The sequence below is a fragment of the Vicugna pacos genome, chromosome 24, assembly GCF_048564905.1.
Source record: "Vicugna pacos chromosome 24, VicPac4, whole genome shotgun sequence".
NCBI lineage: Eukaryota > Metazoa > Chordata > Mammalia > Artiodactyla > Camelidae > Vicugna > Vicugna pacos.
This window is the reverse complement of record NC_133010.1, coordinates 22,297,704-22,316,906: the sequence shown is the minus strand read 5'-3', so window position 1 is coordinate 22,316,906 and position 19,203 is coordinate 22,297,704. Positions and strand designations below refer to the sequence as shown.

Sequence of the window (19,203 nt, the reverse complement as noted above, 5' to 3'; positions counted from 1 at the left end):
AATTTTTTAACGGAAGTACTGGGAATTGAAACCAGGACGTCGTGCATGCTAAGCATGTGCTCTACCACTGAGCTATACCCTCCCCCCTCAAATTTCTATTGCTCAATGTGAGCAAATCACTAGTAATGTAAGAGAGCATCCAACAGGAAACACTCAGAGCAAACACGAAAAAAACACCAAGGAGGGAACAAGCTATAAACAAAGTTTAAATGTGTCAAGAAAAAAATGCCACTATTATTAATAGCCTCAGAGAATAAAGATACTGAATCCATGAAGTAGGAAGAGAATGCTTTGAAAAGGAATAACCAAAGAAAAAAAGATTTTAAAAACTAAAAAATGATAGCAGAAAGGAAAAATTCAATAGAAAGTGTAGAACATCATGTTAAGGAAGTCTCTTATAAAGTAGAAAAATAAAACCAAGAATTGGAAAGCAGAAAAAAAACAATATTTGTACACAAGTCAAGAGGTCCAACATCTTAATATCAGATGTAGTAGAAAGAAAAAAACAGTAGGAAATCAAAGTAATTCAAGAAAAATTTCTAGAATTTAAAATTTCAGAAACTGGGACCATAACTGAATCACTTTGTTGTACACCTGAAACTAACACAACACTGTAAATTAAGTATACTTCAATTTTTTAAAAAAGTTAAAAAAAAAAGAAAAAAGAAAAAAAGAAATTGGGACACACCCACTCCTCAATGCCCTGAAAAATCAAAACATGTGGGGATTGTAGAAGGAAGATGGGAGTGCGTGGATGGGGAGCCGGGGCAGGGGATTAATATGCAAAAATCAGGAATCAGAATAACTTTAGGCTTTTAGTAAAGGGAAGCAAGAAAACAATGTTTTCCAAAAAAATTATAAGGAATAAGATTATCAAGGAGAATTATAAAGCCATTCTAAGTAAGACCAAGAGGATTATACAACTGGTTAAACATCTTTTGTTAAATTACCTATTTCTCTCTTGATTTAAAATGCCACCTTCAGCATATAGTTTATATATTGGTACTCTGCTTACCTTTAACAGAAAATTTAATTGCTTTAGATGGTAGTGCTCTTCCTGCATAAGTGTCTGCATTACTTTCATTCAATACAACTTGTAATTTCAACGTATAATTCCCCAACTTTTGAATATTTTCTGGAAAAATTAAGAAAAAATTAAAATTCAAGTAAACATAATATTGATACAATTTTTAACATTCAGAATAACTACTCACCCATTTTTTTAAACCAGTAAGGCCATTTTCCTCCATGTTGACTAATATGTGAAATGATTTCTTTATTTCCACTTGAAGCTTAATAAAAGAAAAAATATATATACCTTAAGATACTGAATATAGAACATGAATATGAAATGATGTCACACTAGCATCAAATACCTATTTGCTGTACATTTTAAAAAATAGTCTTGAAACTTCGAAAGATCTAAATCTATCCTATGCAAATCAACAGCATAATGAAAATTTATTCATTTGGCCCATTAAAATTCCTTTACTTCAATTCTTAAAAATGTATCTGTAAATAAGCTTAACTGGTACAAACAAAAGAACATAGAGAAGCTTTTTTCTGCTATTAAAATTTCTCCTTAAAAAGTTTTCTTCAAGATTAAAATAGCATAATTTATTTACACAGAGTAACCTCTAAGACCCAGTGATCTATTAAGAGTAAAAAGCAAGGAGTAAAAATATATGCTACTTTTTTTATAAGGAAGGGAAAGAACACATTTGTACTTGCTTAGCATTGTAACAGGAAACACAGAGAAGATAAATCAAAAACTAATAAAACTACTATCTAAAGAAGGAGGAAGAAAGCCGAAAGATGAAATCACTTCTTTGAAATATTCATTGTTACTTATTTTTGACTTTGGAATGATGTAAATGACTTAAATATTCACAAAATGAAATTAAAATAAAGCAGTTTATAAGCAAAACCGAAATGTAGGTAGGTGATACAACCACATTAAAAAAAATTATTTTAAGTGACTTTGACTTTAGAACTTTTTTTCCCCACTGTTTATACATACAGAAAAAAACTCTAAGGACAAATGGTACTTCAGCAGTCAAACTTAATCCAGGAGTCTTGTTATTAGTAATTTTATAATTATCATTATTCTGAAAGTACAGGATAAATCAAGAATAAAGTAAGCAAGCAACTGTTAATGTTAAGAATCAAGATTTTCAACATTCAAGAAATAAAAGCATAAAATCAAAGTGGTTAAGTAAAAACCCAAAATATTAATATCAATTCAGTTTTTCTTTCCTTTTACAAAACTATTCATGGTTAGCTATCAATTTAAAAAGCTCAGAAGTAATTTCACCCAGTGGCCATGAGCAACCATGGCCTCTATATACCATTCCCCACTGAAAGGCACAAGGAGTAATGGGTGAATCCAGGTCTAGGGTAGAACATGTATAAGAAGATTCTAGGGTATCTTGAGCCAGAAAGGAAGAAAGATCAATTCAAAGACAAAAACGATCATATCAAGAAAACAGAGGAGCAAGTGTGAAGGCACATCAAAATTAATGAAGCATGTTAAATCTATAAAACCCATAAATTCACAAAACACTTTTACAAAAAAACAAAGAACCAGTCACTGAGCAGCACAGTACAGCAACCAATTCCTGACTGGTAATTTGCAATTAAAGAAAATTAAGTTTTTATGCTGCATTTCCTGTAAAAATTGTGTTTCAGAGTAAACCAATGGCCCTAACTGATAAAGGAAATATCTTACTAATAAGTAAATTAGGAAGGATAATAAATTGGGATAACAGGATAATAAATTAGGAAGAAATTAAAGAATCGAGGAGGGAAGAAAATCACCATTTTGCATACCAAATAACTAATTCAAGCAAAAAATCATTAATGGATGAAACCATTACATGATGGATGAAAGGAGAATTTTATGATCATAATAGCCAAATGAATTCTATAATCCAACCTAGCAGCACTAAAAGTGGGACAACTAATTAGTCATCAAATGCCTCTTGATGCAATACCATAAGAAACACAGATTCACTATGAAGGATTGGTTCTTGCTTTAGGAAAAAACAAACGGTGAATCAAAATTTATTCAAGCTTTCAGGATAACTTTCAGTTTTCAGGAAATAGAACAAATAGTGGAACAAGTTAAATGATATTCCAAAGAAACAAACAAGTATGTGAAATACTCTACAAGTGAATGGGTTATGTCAGCAAATTACTGTCACAGAAAAAAAAAGGAAAAAGGGACTACACTTCAGTGCCTTTTCTTCCAGAGAAGCCATGTAGTAACTAAATATAATATATGTACCTGATCACCAAAAACAACTGTAAAAGATTTTAGAAAATCAGGGAAATTTAAATTGGATTGGGTATTAGATGATACCAAAGAATTACTGTGACAACTGAAAATACACGTTTTTAAAGATGCATGCACTTGAGACTGAACAACCACAAAAAAGGACACATGACAGCAAGTGCAACCAAATATTCCATAACTGTTGAATTAGGTTAACCTACACATATCAAGGCCCATTACATAACTCTGGTTTTACCTGTTTCATTCGTAACAGAAAAAAATGTAATTAAACTATGTTGCAATTATAAATCTATAATGGAAATCAAACAGTAAATGACCAACAGAAGTTCTCTAGAAAAGACCAAGCAACTTTTTAATTTTTATGTATTTATTCAACAAATACTTAATAATTATCTCCTATATACTAGGCACTAGAAAACAGTGAAGAATATAAATATCCTGTCTTCACGGAGTTTCTATCCTATAGAGCAAGGGGTCTGTAAACTACCTTACTGTTCATGGCTGGTTTCATTCTAGAATGGCAGGTCGTGACAAAGAACTTACGGCCCTCAAAGCCTAAATATTTACTACCAGCTCCTTTACAAACACTTTGCCATCCATTCTAGAGAGCAAAGACACATTTAAGAAATAAAATTTCAAGTTATACAAATAAATTTAAGGAAATAAATATGAAACTGGAAAAATTTTAAGAAAATCTCATTATTATAAGAAGACTCCCTAATAAAGTGACAACTTAAAACCTGAGAAATAAAGAGCTCCTCAACTTTCAAACTATTTGAAAGTTTTAAGCACAGGAAATATGCAAAGGTCCAGAGGTAGCAAAATTGGGCTTGTATATGAACAAAATAAAATGCAATGATGATCAGGAGTATGGTGAATGAGAATAAATATGGTATGAGATGACGCTAAAAGGCAGACAGTGCTAGATCACGTGTGGAGTCTTGCAGGGCCATGAAAAGCCCACAGCTACCAAACTTAATGATGGAAGACTGAACACTTTACCTCTAAGATCAGGAACAAGACAAGGATGCCACTTTCAGTACTTTTATTCAATACAGTACTGGAAGTCCCAGGCAAAAACAAAAAGAGAGAGGGAGAAGAGAGAAAAGAGAAGGAAGGAAGGAAAGGAATCCATTTTCAAAAGGAAGGAACTATCTCTGTTCATAGATGTAGAAAAATTAAAGATTCCACACAAAAATTTTTGAGCTAATAAACAAATTCAGAAAACGTGCACAATTCAAAATCATGTTCATAGACTATTAAGATGACACTAATAACCCAACTGGTCTACAGATTCAATGTAATACCTATCAAAATGCCATCTTTTGCAGAAATATAAAATCCATTCTAAATTCATATGAAATATCAAGGGTCACAAACAGCAAAAATGATCTTGAAAAAGAAAAACAAAGATGGAGGACTCACACTTTCTGATTTTAAATTCTACTACAAAGCTACAGTAATTTGAATACTGTGGTATTAGTGTTTAAGGACAGGCATACAGACCAATGGATAAAGAGCCAAGTAGAAATCATTGCACATATATATGGTCAAATGACTTTTGATGACGTTACTAGACCAGGCAATGGGGGAAAAGACAGTCTTTTCGACATAATGGTGCTGGGAAAACCAGATACCCACATGCAAAAGTTAATATACAAAAGAAGTTAACCTATATAAAAGTTAGCTCAAAGCAGATCAAAGAACTAAATGTAAGAACTAAAACTGTAAAACTCTAAAACATTCAAGAAAAGCTTCATGACGCTGGATTTGGCAATGACTTCTTGTATTTGACATCAAAAGCACAGGCAACAGAAGCAAAAATAAATTGGACTAGATCAAAACTAAAAACTTTTCTGCATAAAATGACACCATCACTGGGGGGAAAGGAAACCCAGAAAGCAACCCAGAATGGAAGAAAATATATGAAAATCATGTATCTGATGATGGATTATTACCCAAAATGCGTAACTTCTACAACTTAACAACAAAAAAACCCCATCTAATTTCAAAATGAACGAAGGATTTGAATGGACATTTCTCCAAAGATGGCCAATAAGCACATGCAGAGATGCTCAATTTCACTGATAACAGGTAATGCAAATCAAAACCACAAAAAGTGACATATCACAATTAGGATGAGTTTTATAAAAAAAAAAAATTAAAAAAAAACACAGAAAATAACATACGTTGGAAGGATGTGAAGATATTAGAACCCTTGTGTACTGCTGATGGGAATGTAAAACGGTGCTGCCACTGTGAAAAATGGTATGGCAGTCCCTCAAAATAATACAGAATTAGTATATGATCTAGCAATTCCACACTTGAGTATATACCCAAAAGAATTGAAATCAGGGACTTGAAAAGATATCTGTACACCAAAGTTCATACTATCATCATTTATAATAGCTAAAGTGTGGAATGAACCTAAGTGTCCATTAAAGGATGAATAGGTAAACAAAAAATAGACATATAACAGAATATTTAGCTTTAAAAAGTAAGGAAATTCTGACAGATGCCAATAACACATATGGAATTTGAAGATATTATGCTAAATGAAATAAGCTAGACACAAAGAACAAATATTACATGATTCTATTTATATGAGATACCTAAAATAGTAAAATTCACAGAGACAAAGTAGAAAAGTGAGGTGGGAGGGTATATCTCAATAGTAGAGCATGTGCTTAGCATGCATGAGGTCCTGGGTTCAAATCCCCAGACCTCCTTTATATATATATAAATAATATACAATATAATATATTGATATATTATAATACATTATAATATATTGATATATTATAATACATTATAATATATTGTATATTATAATATAAATAAAATATATTTTTATATATGTTATATTTAAATAAATTAAAAAAATAAAATTACGTCCCCTCACCAAAAAAAAAAAAAAAGAAAGAAAAGTGATTACCATAGGATGAGGGGAGGGACTAACTGGAATTTATAATGACAGAGTTTCAGGTTGGAATAATAAAAAAAGTTCTGGAGATGGACAAAAAGTGAGTTAGCCAAACTGTTCAATGCTGCTGAGGCCTAATAAAAACATTTATACAATGAAAGTATACACTATCACTGACTAGTTTTTAAATGTTGGAAATTAATACATATTGAATAAAACACCGTGTCTTTAAAATCCATAAATTAGAAATCCAAGTATACAGTGAAAGAACGGATTATTGAAAATACTTTCAGGCAGTCAAGACAAAAAAAAACAATAGACAAGACAGTCAACAAACAAAATGATTCAAATTAGGAAAATGCAAAATGAGTAATAACAGCAGTTCTTTCCCTTTACCTAACAGTGGGCCAGGCATCTCATCTGAAACAAGTACTTCTTACCCATAGATTGAGAACCACAGCACTTTTATTTAGAAGGGAATCTTAAGGATTATCCACCAATCTAAATGCCTATTCAGTACAAATTCCTATATGTATATAAACCATATCTTTATTTTATACCAGTTACCTATGTGGGAAAATTTAGAATAAAGTGTTAAAAAAAAAAAAACCCTCAGAGAACTACTGATTTTTTAAAAAATGAATTATTCATAACACACCTGAAACTCCTAACTTTAATCAAACCCACTATCAGATTGCTTGGTCATCAATAATTATATGAAGATGTTAAAATATGTATTATACCTTTAAGAACAATATTAAAGATCCAAATTAGTTTGTATACTCACAGTGTAATATAACTTTGAGCTCAACCAGGAGTTTCTTTGACCCTCCATGACTTGTTCCTGGAAGTTTTTGCATTGCTTCTCCTTTTTTATTCAGTATTTCAATTCTCAATGCACCTATCAGTCCAAAATTTAAAATAAGAATGTCTTAGTTATACCCAAAGAATCTGACTAATCTGCTAGGTCTTCATACAGTGTTTTACAGATTTTTTTTTCAGAGTATTTTTACCATGAAATGTTAAGACACAAGCATTTTCTCAGTAATAAAACACACGCACACACACAAACACACACACAAAACAAAAAAACAAAAAACATACCAATGGGGGTTCCAGCAGGCCTAATCTCATTTGGCAATAATTCATCTCCTTCAGGCCAAGTTACTGACAATCTATCAGGGAGCCTATTATGAAACCAGCATATTAATGTTTCATGAACTGTGTTAATTATGGTCTTATATTTCAAAATAAAAGTTACTATAAACTTTAATATTTATTTCTAATTTATTTTGAAAGATTAAATCTGAAATTCTATATGATTAATAAATCTAAACATTTTCTCCTCAACCAGTTCTGTGGCTATAAAGACAAAAAACAAAATCTCTTGCTGTTAAGAGCCAGGAATTGTCCATTTCTTGTGATTTTTTTATTCATTTACAAGCTACTTTTGGGAGATAGGATAAACTCTACCAATAAAAGAACGAATGAGATTCAGTAAAAATCAAAGTAACTATCATTAGCTATACAAGAGCCACAAACAGTTTTTTCAACTTCCTTTTACTTCTTCTGTACTAATCTTTGCCTCTCAGCAGTTACTACCATTCTCTTCTAGTTGCAGGCCAAAGTTTTTCATTCTTTAATAAACTTAATTATAGTGCCTGTAATAGTGATACTTTAGAGATGTAAGATTTCCTCATTTTTCTATAAAACAAATAACAGGATTCTGTTTTTATAATTAGAGCACTCACGTTTTTTTTTTAACAGCAAGAAGTCTGTCACCATACAGACAGCTAAGACTGTAAGTGCCCAGTTTGAAGAGTATGACAGTACACTCAAGAACAGCTAAAAGGTCAATTCCTCTTGATTTTTCTTGTTTGTTTGTTTTTTACCATGCATTTTGAAATATAAATTACCTTGCCATTTCATCTTCTACATATTTTTTCACAGCTTTCTCAGCTACTGTCCTATCCAGCTTTGCAATTGGCACAGTTCTTACTTCATCATACAGTGCTTGAGGTTCCTGAATAAATAAATTTAATTATACCAATATTAAAAATATATATATTTAAATTTAGCTGCAACGAGAACATTCATTCCTTCCAAAGAAACAAATTTTTATCCTAATTATGTATATAAATCATATAGCTATCATTATTACATAATACCACAGTGTTTATTTCCATTTTTCAAGTAAACTCCTTACGCTTAATTAAATACAACTGTAATTTTAATAAGAGCATTGTACAGGGATAAAACCCACTCTAGTTTTGAAGTTATCCATTCTCAAGACAGAATTCTAGCTCCAATGTTTATGTTTGTGGGCCTTGGATGAAATGTGCACTTAACAAAATTACTGTGATAACTAGCAATAATATATGTAACATTTGTTAAACACTGGGCACACAGATGGTAAGTTCTACAGATTGTTAAAAACACCAAACATGAAGCATAAAAATTCATGCTACCACTACTTTATCTAATTTTGAAAAAGCCAAATATAAGGCAAAATAGAATACTGTATCTTTATTTTAACAATTAAGCAAAAGAAACGAGTAGTACCAGGAGACTTTCAATACATATTTTTCAGTACTCAGGACCTTACCATTGCAATCTGAACCTCTCCTCCTGTAGCATATACTTCTCCATCATGATCACCATAAAGGAAAAATTTTACAATACTTCCATAAAAGAGAGGAAGTGTCTTGATTGTCTTGACCTAATATTTGGTTTTAAAATAAGACTTTAGTATTAATATTTATTTAGAAAAATAGATTTAATATTAGCAATTATTTAACAAAACTATTTTACACCAGGAAAAACTCAGCATCATTAGAAAAATTTAACAAAAAAATGCATTTTAATATTCTAATAGTTACATTTGTGAAGTTCTCTACTTATCTGTAACATACATTGATAGACACACCAGCTTCTTCATACAAAAATGACACAGCTATGCACGTGTCTAAAAGGTCCATAACACCTTCAAAGTCAATTATTATGAATCTAAGTATCTCAAACCATTTTCCCCCATAAGATCTTGCTTGTAGACTGTGAATAGTGACTTATAAAGTTATCATTTCTTTCAAATAAATTAGCTCAAAACTTTCTGTAATGTATTTCTTTTCCTTACCTGGCTTGAAAAATCTAAGAGTGATTTCCATTAGTCTAATTAAAAAATTCCAAACAAGGACTACAAGAGTTTATATCAAGCCCACCTTCCAGCCTCATTTCCTTTCTAAACTATTTCTCTTCACGCACAAGAAAAGGTTGTGGCAACCCAACTCTGCTGCTGGTTGTTTCCCCATTACCTGTCTTTGTGCTCAGATTATCTTCTCTGAGAAAGCATTTTCTTGACCACTACACAGAATTTGACAAAACTGATCACTCCCTCCTTCTAACTCTTCACTTGACTTCACAGATACCTTATTCTCCTGGTTTCCTTCTCTCTCTCCATATTATCCCTTTCATTCTCCTTTGCCTGCTCTTCTTTTTCATTCTGCTAACTTCTAAATGTTGGAAAAGTAGCTCTAGCTACACACACTACTTTTTTGAGGTGATCCATTTCTGGGCTTTCAATATATAATGATGAGTGTCACATTTATGGATTTATTATCTTTATAAGTACCTCTGTAAAGCTGAGCCACTACCTCTTTCAAGGTCCATACAAATGCTACTTCATACCTAAAGAACTGTATGATTTCCGCTCTTCTTCCAGGCTAACCAAGGTCAGAAAACTCTCTCCTTCTGAACTATGGAAGTACTATTCATTCTCTATTTTCACAGTAATTACTCCCTTCTTACCTATTACTACTTTGCTTAGATTATCCCGGTTTTCAGGCTCGAACAGCCTGAAGGACAAAATACATCTCCCAGATTCTGCATGCTCCACAAGCAGCAGGCATTCAGTAAAAATTAGATGAAAAATCTTTTCTTCATATCACATTTAAAAAAAAAAAAGAAATTCTCCATCTGAGTAAAGTTTAGTTCAAGAAACAATAAAAGTCTTTCTAATTGAGACTTGGTAAAAATCAAGTTTAAAAAAAAAGTCCTGTTAAATTATGTAGTTAAAAATCAGTTGGTCTTTTCATTTTTTTCTGGCTCCAGAGGAACCAAGAATACACACATCATCTTTAGCTGTTGATAAATTCTAATATATCTAATTTAGTTTCAAATTCTACTAAAATTCGAATCTAAAAATAAGTTAAACTTACCAGTTGTCCTGCTTTGTATATTTTCCCATCCCATTCTATTGCTGAGTAAGTTGCCCAGGGGCCCTGCTTTTTTGAAGGAAGATCAGGACGTGTAATTATTCCTTTAAAAAGTGTAAATTTTATTTGTTTGTCATACTTTTCATGACAGTCCTTCAGCCATAAAGCAAATTCTCTGTCAATTTTCATTCGTTGCTCCTGTAAAATTTTAAAGTGTTCTATGAAATACAGCTACTAATAAACAAATACAACAACAGACACTTCTTGTTCATTCCATTTGTCCTTCCACATACCCATCCACCCCAGAAAAGCTAATAAAAACACTGAACTATTTTGCTGGATCCTTCTCCCATACAAATTTAGATTTTTAACAAATGCATCACTAAAGAAAGAAAATCTCTGTACCATCCTTGGACCCAAGGTCTCAATGGTTAATACCAACAAAGATTTCCTTCCCTGTTTTAAATCCTAGGATACACCAAAAAATTACCAACACTGGCTGCCTAGGAGGAAAACTAGCTGGTCATGGGAAAGGGGTAGTTTGAAGCCCTCTTACTGTGAACCACGCTCATTCTCAACAGGGCAATGAAAATATCTTTTTATGTATCACGCACAGATACACATACATATGTACTTAAACATATATATGGTATATCTATGGTATTAAAATGTAGTGGGAGCAAGTGGGGAAGGTGGAAAGTTTAAAAAGGCTCTTTTACAGGGTGATAGTGAAAAAGAAGCTTAAGAAACACTGCTTTGTAAAACACATTTTTCCTTTTAATTATGTATTTATATATATATATTTATTCAAAAAAGTCATAAAACAAAAATTGTTTTCTAATAATACATAAGAAGAAAATGTTTTATTGCTTATCATTCTTCACATCCTGCTGGGAGATAGTATGGAGATTTACATTCCGTCATAAGCTACTATAAATGTGTTTAATGCTTGTCTTCAGGAGAATGAATAAGGAAGACAATCTCCACAGCACATGCTTAAACAGAAACAAACGCATAAAATTACAGAAGTTCAGTCTCCCTACATACCTTACCCTACAATATACATTTCCAAATGAAAATGGGGCAAAATTAAAAATGATTTCATAAACAACAAGTTTATACTGCATAGCACAGGGAACCATATTCAATATCTTTTAGTAACCTATGTTGAGGAAGAAAATGAGAATGAACGTATGCTCCTATTGTCTGAAGTATTGTGCTGTACACCAGAAATTAACACAACATTGTAAACTGATTGAACTTTAATAAAAATGTATTAAGTTAAAAAAAATGATTTCAGCTTAAGTTTCTGCAGCTTGCAGTTAAGAGAACCAGTATCTTCATCATTAAAATTTTGATTTTAAAGTTATTTGAATAAGAAATACATGTACATAGTAAACACTCAAAAATGGCATACATTTTCAAGGAAATCTTTCCTCAACTCTATTCCCAGACACCAACTACTTCCCTAAATCAGCAAATTAACTGTTGTCACTTTTATCAACTTGATAAAAATATTAAAATTATTAACTAGGAATGGGATAATCTGCCCCAGCAATTTTAAGTTTAGAACAAATGCACCCATCTCTTGGCAACGTAACAGTAAACCACAGAAGATTAGTATCAAGTAAAAGTTCCTCAGCTGTTTAGGGAGAATAAAAATACACTAGTTCTATTCTGCTTTTTAAAAAAATTTATCATTCGTTTTCTATTGATTAATGTGCATATTTTAATATCAATCAATCCCAAAGTCCCTTTTAGCCCAAAGTATTTCACAGTTCTATCTCTCTTTTACCTTCATGATTAGATTAAAATACATATTTAGGTTATTAATATACAAACATAACCCCTGTATTAGATAAAATGGTTTTTTTATGCTCTTATCACATGGACATGCTTCTGTAGCTTCTATTCACTATGTCAAAGTCTAGATATTAAGATCTGATAAAGGCCTGTACATTTTATCCATACAAGATTTACTCAGTTTGAAATTTTTGAGTGAACAAAAGCTCACAAATTAAAATTTATATTCTTTTGATTAAATAAAATGAAAAGTATGCAAATTGTTGGTTAAAAACTTACAGTAGTGACTTTTGTTGTACTTACAATAGAATATGTGCAAATATTCAAAACAATATTTAAAACCATACCTGTCCATTCAAAATCCTTGTAAAAAGAGTGTTCTTATCTTTCAATTTTAGCTCAAGATCCATAAAGGTCAGTTTATTTGTGCTGACTTGGAATTTGTCATTGGTGAATAATGCACCAGATATCCTATTGTAGCATTCAATTGGTGCAAGTCCTCTCTTCTTAGGAGGAGTACACCAGTCAAAGCTTGAACAGAACAAAATATTAGTTAGCAAAAAGAGTATCATAAAACAATATAATTTCAGCAAAAATCAGAACTTACTCTTCAACAGATGTATATGGTATTAGTCGTCCGTTCCAAAAACATTCAAAAATAGGCCTTTTCCCTCTTGCTGCCTTCTCAAGTATGAAACAATCATCATCATCGTCTTCATCTTTTAATTCTAGAACAAAGGAAGAAGTGGAACAAAATGTTCACTGCTATAAAGTATATTAAATTTTTGCCACTGAGAAATCAAATACTATAACTGAAATGTTACAGTGTTTCAGAGAAATGGTAACAAAAACTCTTATGATCTTTAACACTGCAGTCTATAAAACCTAAAGGTAGCTTTATTCTTAGTTTGCCCTCAGAAAGGCAGATTTTCAAAGTGATTCCACATCACCAGTAGTGTTTCTCATTGAAAAGTCAATAATAACTTACATACTAATCATTCTGTGCTAGAAGTACTATACTAGCTACCGAGCCTTCAATCTTTAAAACCTATTTATAAATACAGGAGCTTGAATCCTGTACCTAAACACAAGTTGCACAATTCTGTCAGAACCAGTATATTTACAGAAAAAATCATCTGGGAAAGCTATGATGTCTAGCAGCAGCAAACTGCCTACTTTGGACAAATTAATACTGAATTTAAGTTTACTTTATATGATACAGCTAGAATTATAACCTACTATAAAGCACAGCTGTCCACAACACTTTCATGTTTGTCAATAATACATTTTCATATATTCAGATAAATTAAATTCAAACATTCTGATCCTGATATAGTAATACCCCAGATATTCTGGCATTAAGTCATTCTTCCCCAACCCCTCAATAAAGCCTTCTCCCCCTGAAAAAACCCAAAGAAGTCCTCACAAGAAGTCCCTAAGTAAAAGTCCCCTTCAATCAAAACAAAAAGCTCCTAGAGAATCTCTCTCATCATTATTCAACTTACTGGCTCTTATTTTAAGACATCATTTGAAGAACTTTATCTTTTCTCCTATAAGCACACAGAAATTATAAATCGCAAATTAAAAACAGGCCAGAGACTTCATGAGAGGCAGAGTCACTGAGTAATAACATGCATTGAGAACTTACTAGACAATGTTGGGCACTATTCTAAGGACTTGAGGCAGTTTCTTATTCAACCCTCACAGCACTTCAAGGCATGAACTATTTCACTGATAAGGAAATGGAGGTAGGCAGTAGTCGGCCAAAGTTTATACAACAGAAAGTGGCAAAGATAGGATTCAAAACAGGAAATCTGGTTCCACAGCACTAAGGATACACTAAGGAATTATTCTGAATGAGAAAATTTAATATTGTTTATTTGTGAATTTAATTCAATCTCAGTAATCCCAGGAGGATTTATTTTTCAAGTGAAAGTAAGATACAAAGTGATTCCAAAGTTTATTCAAAAGAGCGAAAGACTAAGAATTAAGAATTTTCTCAAAAAAGAACAATGATGAGTATCTTGCCCTACAGATATCAATATACAGTATAAAGGACAAGAGAGTATGATTACTCATGAATAAAAACACAAAGTAGATCAATACCTTATAGTGAACAATCCAGATCTAAGTACTTATGGGAACTTTGTATTATTATGAAAGTGGTATTTCAAACTATTACAAAAATCTTCACATTCAATAATTGGTGCTAGGAAACTGAAAGCCTGTGTGGATTAAGTTAAAGCCTGATCTCATCCTACACACACAAAAGGAGATTACAGATGTATTAAAAATCTAAACATCAAATAATTATGGAAAAAACAACAGGATCTTTTTATAATCTTGAGGTATAAGAAGCCTTTCTACAGCTAGACAAAATCAGAAGGCATAAAGAAAAAACTGGTATGACTACATAAAATTTAAAACTTCTTTATAAATACCCACAAAGATAACAGAAAGAAAATATGGGGAATATATAAAGGATTACTATGCACTACATGGCTAAAAGTTCAGTAAGAGATCTATGATAAAAGAATATATAATGTTTCTGAAAGCCAGTGCTTTATTCACCTGGAAGTGAATATATACAAAATTTAAGAATTATAAAAATTACAAATACCTTAATAATTAAGAAGCTTTGCATAAGGAAAAAAGTTTTGAAATTTATCTAACCTTAGTAGCCCAACTAATAGTAATTATTAAGAAAACAATCACTATCCTAAATCACAACTTCACATTCTGTAGCTAAGATAACAGATTAACATACTTGGAAAGCATGGATCATCGGGGTATGTTTCTCTATCATATAAGAAAGGGTGATATCGAATGATCCCTTCCACTACACCATCTCCTTCAACATGAGCCTTGAACTCAAAACTATCAGCTGCTGTATTTATATACAACGTCTGCATGTCATCTTGTATTTCCCTTAGGTTGACAATCTTAGGTGTCTTCCCTTTTTCAAACATAGAAATCTAAAATAAAAATAAAACAAAAACAATTAAATTCTATAGTGACTTTATTTTTATTCTCAGCTGTGATCCAATAACAGAACAGGCAAAAACTACTTTGATTTGTACAAGTAATCATCTACCTTAATAAAATATATATATTTGTATTTGGGCTAAACAGCTCTAAATAGCATTTCAGTAAGAAACACACTACTAAAAAATAGAAAGTAGGCAAAGAAACAGCAAAGCAGAGCCGAAGGACATATAAGTGGTGAGGACATTTAATTCAAGGTTTTCTGCTACAGGAGGAAAGATGTACATGAAATTCTTCCTGACATGTGGGGCAAGGATACTGAGAACTCAACACTTAAGTGTTCTGTTATCTTACGTCTTACTTCACCAGAAGACTTCTATGCACAAAAGGAAAATTGTTTATGTCCCCTTTCCTCCCTGTTTAGAGACAAGATATTCAGCAACAGCCCATCTCTATAGAAGATGCAGAAAAGAGAAACCAAATACTGTATTAAACAAAGGTTCAAAAAAAAAAAAACACATCTAGGATTGATCTCTTTACTTGGATATCAAATTAACAAAGTGGTTTGGTAAAAGACAAGAACAGAGGAGTAAACGGGCTATCTACTGACTGATTTTTCTTATCCACAGTCACTTGGAAATAGAACAGATAATAATTCACCGTATTTTAAGAAGGAATTTTATCTTACTTCAATATCAATGTTGTTAAAAGGTCCAACTTCTTTTGATGTACGTTTTTCATTTCCTTTTGGGCCATGAATATAGTAATGATAAATATGCCTAAAATACAGAAGAATAACTTCATAGTTTTAATGCACATAAAATTATATCTAATTTAAAATTTCATCCAATTGTCTACCCAAAAAAATTTATAACTACTATTTGGCACAACCTACTAGGTACCAAAATATATTAAGTATTTTTAAACACAGTAAACCATTTAATGGTAAAAACAGTCCTAAGATTTAGGTATTACTATCCTTCATTTTATAGATACAGAAATCAGAATGCAAGAAATTTATATAATTTACCTAAGGTCACAGAATTAGAGTTTGCAAGGGGGGTGGCAGGGAGTTCAAGTCTTTCTAACTTCAAAGCTCACATACTTTAAGTACAGTTTATCAAATAAACTGAAACTAGAAGGTAAGAATTTATAATTCTACTTTTCAGTGATGTTTTGGAAGGACTCAAGTATCAGGGAATATACAGGACTGGGTATCTTTAACTTATGTCCCCAATGTGAAAGTATCATTCTATAACTCTCATCTTTCTTTTCCTACAGCACTGAAGCAATCTAATCCCCGCACTCCTAAAACCAGACTAAAAAGTTCAACATTATCCCATCAAAAACCACCACTTCAGAAACCTTTGCTACTTTACTTTTTAAGAAAATGTTTTAAAATATTATATTTTGGGAAATTATCCACATCTCTCCATATCGTATCTGCAGTTATTCCTCATGTAGGAATTTACAATATTTCCTCATATACATTTTAATTTTTTAAATTACTTTAATCATCCTGGTTTAAAACACTAAGATAAAAGGAAGTCACTGAAAATCTTGATATCTTTCTTCAGACATCTCAAAAGAGTTAACATTATAATCAACAATAAGTTTACAACCATACATTATGAAAGAGTGCTATAAAAAGCTTAGCAAGTATTTGTTTCAAAGAATGGTTAAGGTTATATGTTACTTCTTTTTAGAGCAAGAGTAAGTTCTAACTATATTTTTATGTACACTGAGTTCCTTCAGTTAAAAGAAATAATAAAAGAGCTAATAAAATATGTTGTTAGAGAAGAAAGATTCCAAAGTCCCATTAAAACTCTTGGGATACAGGGCCAATAAACATCAATATTCAAGACAAAGGTATTCCTAAAATCAAATTTATTTCCCCATAAAAAAATTTAACTCAGTATATATTTATGAATAAAAACCTCAAAATAAGTACAACCCTTTGAATAAATGTGAAAAGATACTTTATTAAAAATATGAATTCTGTGCAAGTATATCCATTTTTGCAAGACTAATTAATTCAGGCTAATACAAATCATGAAGACATTCCAGTCAAAGGTCTACAGAGGAAAAAACTTACAGTCATTAAATAAATATACCTCTGATTTCATCTAATGGAATATATACCCACTAGAAGTTTTCCTGGAAAAGATACACCTAGATTTATTTTCAGTATTACTCATGTCATACAGGCACATATGCATTTTTAAAAAATTTTAATAGACTCAATACATTCATTTGATAAACTTTATTGAGCATCTATAGGAAACACTGGGGATATAGCAATGCATAAAAAAATGACAATCCAAGAAGGGAAGGCAGACAAAACTACGTAAAATATGTGGTATGGAAGATTATGATAGGTGCCATACAGCAAAAGCAAAGCAGAAAAGGGGGGCTGAATTTGATGAGTTCTAAAGTTTATTTTACCACAGTTGTCAAAAAGCCTTGGCTTCATGTAATGACTAATACATTACAGTAAATATGTACAGAATAGAGGACCATTTTAATACTAACATTTGAGTAATGGTTCTTGTACTGAGGGAAGGAAATGGGATAGGAGCAGACAGCCAAGAGGCTTCAATATATCTGTAATATTTTTTATCTTAAAAAAGATAAGTAGAAATATGCTGTGAATCAAATGTAAATACTTACGCTAACTGTCTTGTCCAAAGAAGGAAATAATTTTTCAAGTACAGTATGTGTTCTGGTTGTACCCCTGTGATAACCACAGCAGTAAAGCTATCTTTTTCCTTCTCCTCTGAGATTAGATGATGTAGAAATCTTTCATCATCATTTGTAATGTGAACAGAATCAGATGGCTACAAAGTGAACATAAATACAAAAGATTACATACATCTCAACTGTAACTAACAAATAACATTTACACCAACCTTTAATGTGATTCACTTGGATAATTTAGTATTTTGGAGGAAAATGGCCCAATACAAATCAGCTGAGTGTGTGACAATGCTGTGAGGACACGGAAACTTACATTAACTGCTAAACTGGAATATATAAAGGAGAATCCTATACCATAATGCTAAACCAATTTTAGAATCACAACGGAAAAGATAGAGAAAAATAAATACTGAGTTTAAAAGTGTCCCTCAAATTAAGAACACTTACCTGAAGGTGGAATGAGTCCTTGCTTGGGATACCTACCACTTAACTTGGTCAGGACCAATGCCCAGCCCTCCATGTTCAAGAAAACTAGGATGCTGACTGAACCCAGCTGGCTTAGCCCAAAGGCACTATGTTTATTAAAAGGGAGTAAAATCATCCTGGGCCCCAGCGCATTTTCAGAGAATATCTTTGGTTTGCAGAAAGGAAGTGGGGAAGAGGGCCTGGGGGGGAGTGTATGAAGATAAGAATTACAAACTTCTTAGTTTTTACTATGAGTCTATAAAAACTGTGTGTGTGTGTGTATGTGTGTGTATACACACACTGTGTATGTTGTATCCACAAAAAATTTTAAGGATAAAGATATACAATGAACTATCATGTCTAGGAAACTGTTTAAAATAAGCATGAATTATTACTTTCTTCATAAAAATAAAAGAAAACCCTCCAACACCATGTCAGTGCATCCCTAAATACTAAATTACTAATATTTTAGCTACAGTACATATGTAACATTTTATACACTTCGAGAGGTAGTAAAGTCACTTGGGTTTATTAATGATTCAGATTCATTATCCAAATATTTACCTAGCACCTTCTAAGTCCAATAGCTCAACCTGGGCATGAGGAAAACAGAGTTCAAGATAAGTAAGACAGCATCACTTCTCCCTACAAATTCCATCTGATAGATGAGAAACAAATGATTACAAAACAATGTGCCATTAGAAAGACATGACCCAAGAACTATAAAAAAAAAAAAAAAGGTAACACTCACCCAGCAGATGACTTAATAAGATCATTCCAGACCGATGAGAACATGAAAGACTTGAGAGTACAAGGGGAACAAG

General features: G+C 31.8%; 1 protein-coding gene across 1 annotated transcript in view; it reads right to left on the bottom strand.

Annotated features, from left to right (window-relative positions):
- The window catches only part of SMCHD1 (structural maintenance of chromosomes flexible hinge domain containing 1), a 114,852-nt gene that overhangs the window by 66,043 nt on the left and 29,606 nt on the right, over positions 1-19,203 (bottom strand). Inside the window, exons 8-19 of the mRNA XM_031690252.2 lie at positions 17,888-18,054; positions 15,906-15,996; positions 15,000-15,207; positions 12,840-12,960; positions 12,580-12,763; positions 10,433-10,627; positions 8,824-8,937; positions 8,135-8,241; positions 7,323-7,405; positions 7,006-7,119; positions 1,215-1,292; positions 1,016-1,135 (exon numbers count right to left, since the gene is read on the bottom strand). Coding sequence (XP_031546112.1) covers positions 1,016-1,135; positions 1,215-1,292; positions 7,006-7,119; positions 7,323-7,405; positions 8,135-8,241; positions 8,824-8,937; positions 10,433-10,627; positions 12,580-12,763; positions 12,840-12,960; positions 15,000-15,207; positions 15,906-15,996; positions 17,888-18,054 — 1,582 coding nt within the window. The remainder of the gene's footprint in view (positions 1-1,015; positions 1,136-1,214; positions 1,293-7,005; positions 7,120-7,322; positions 7,406-8,134; positions 8,242-8,823; positions 8,938-10,432; positions 10,628-12,579; positions 12,764-12,839; positions 12,961-14,999; positions 15,208-15,905; positions 15,997-17,887; positions 18,055-19,203) is intronic.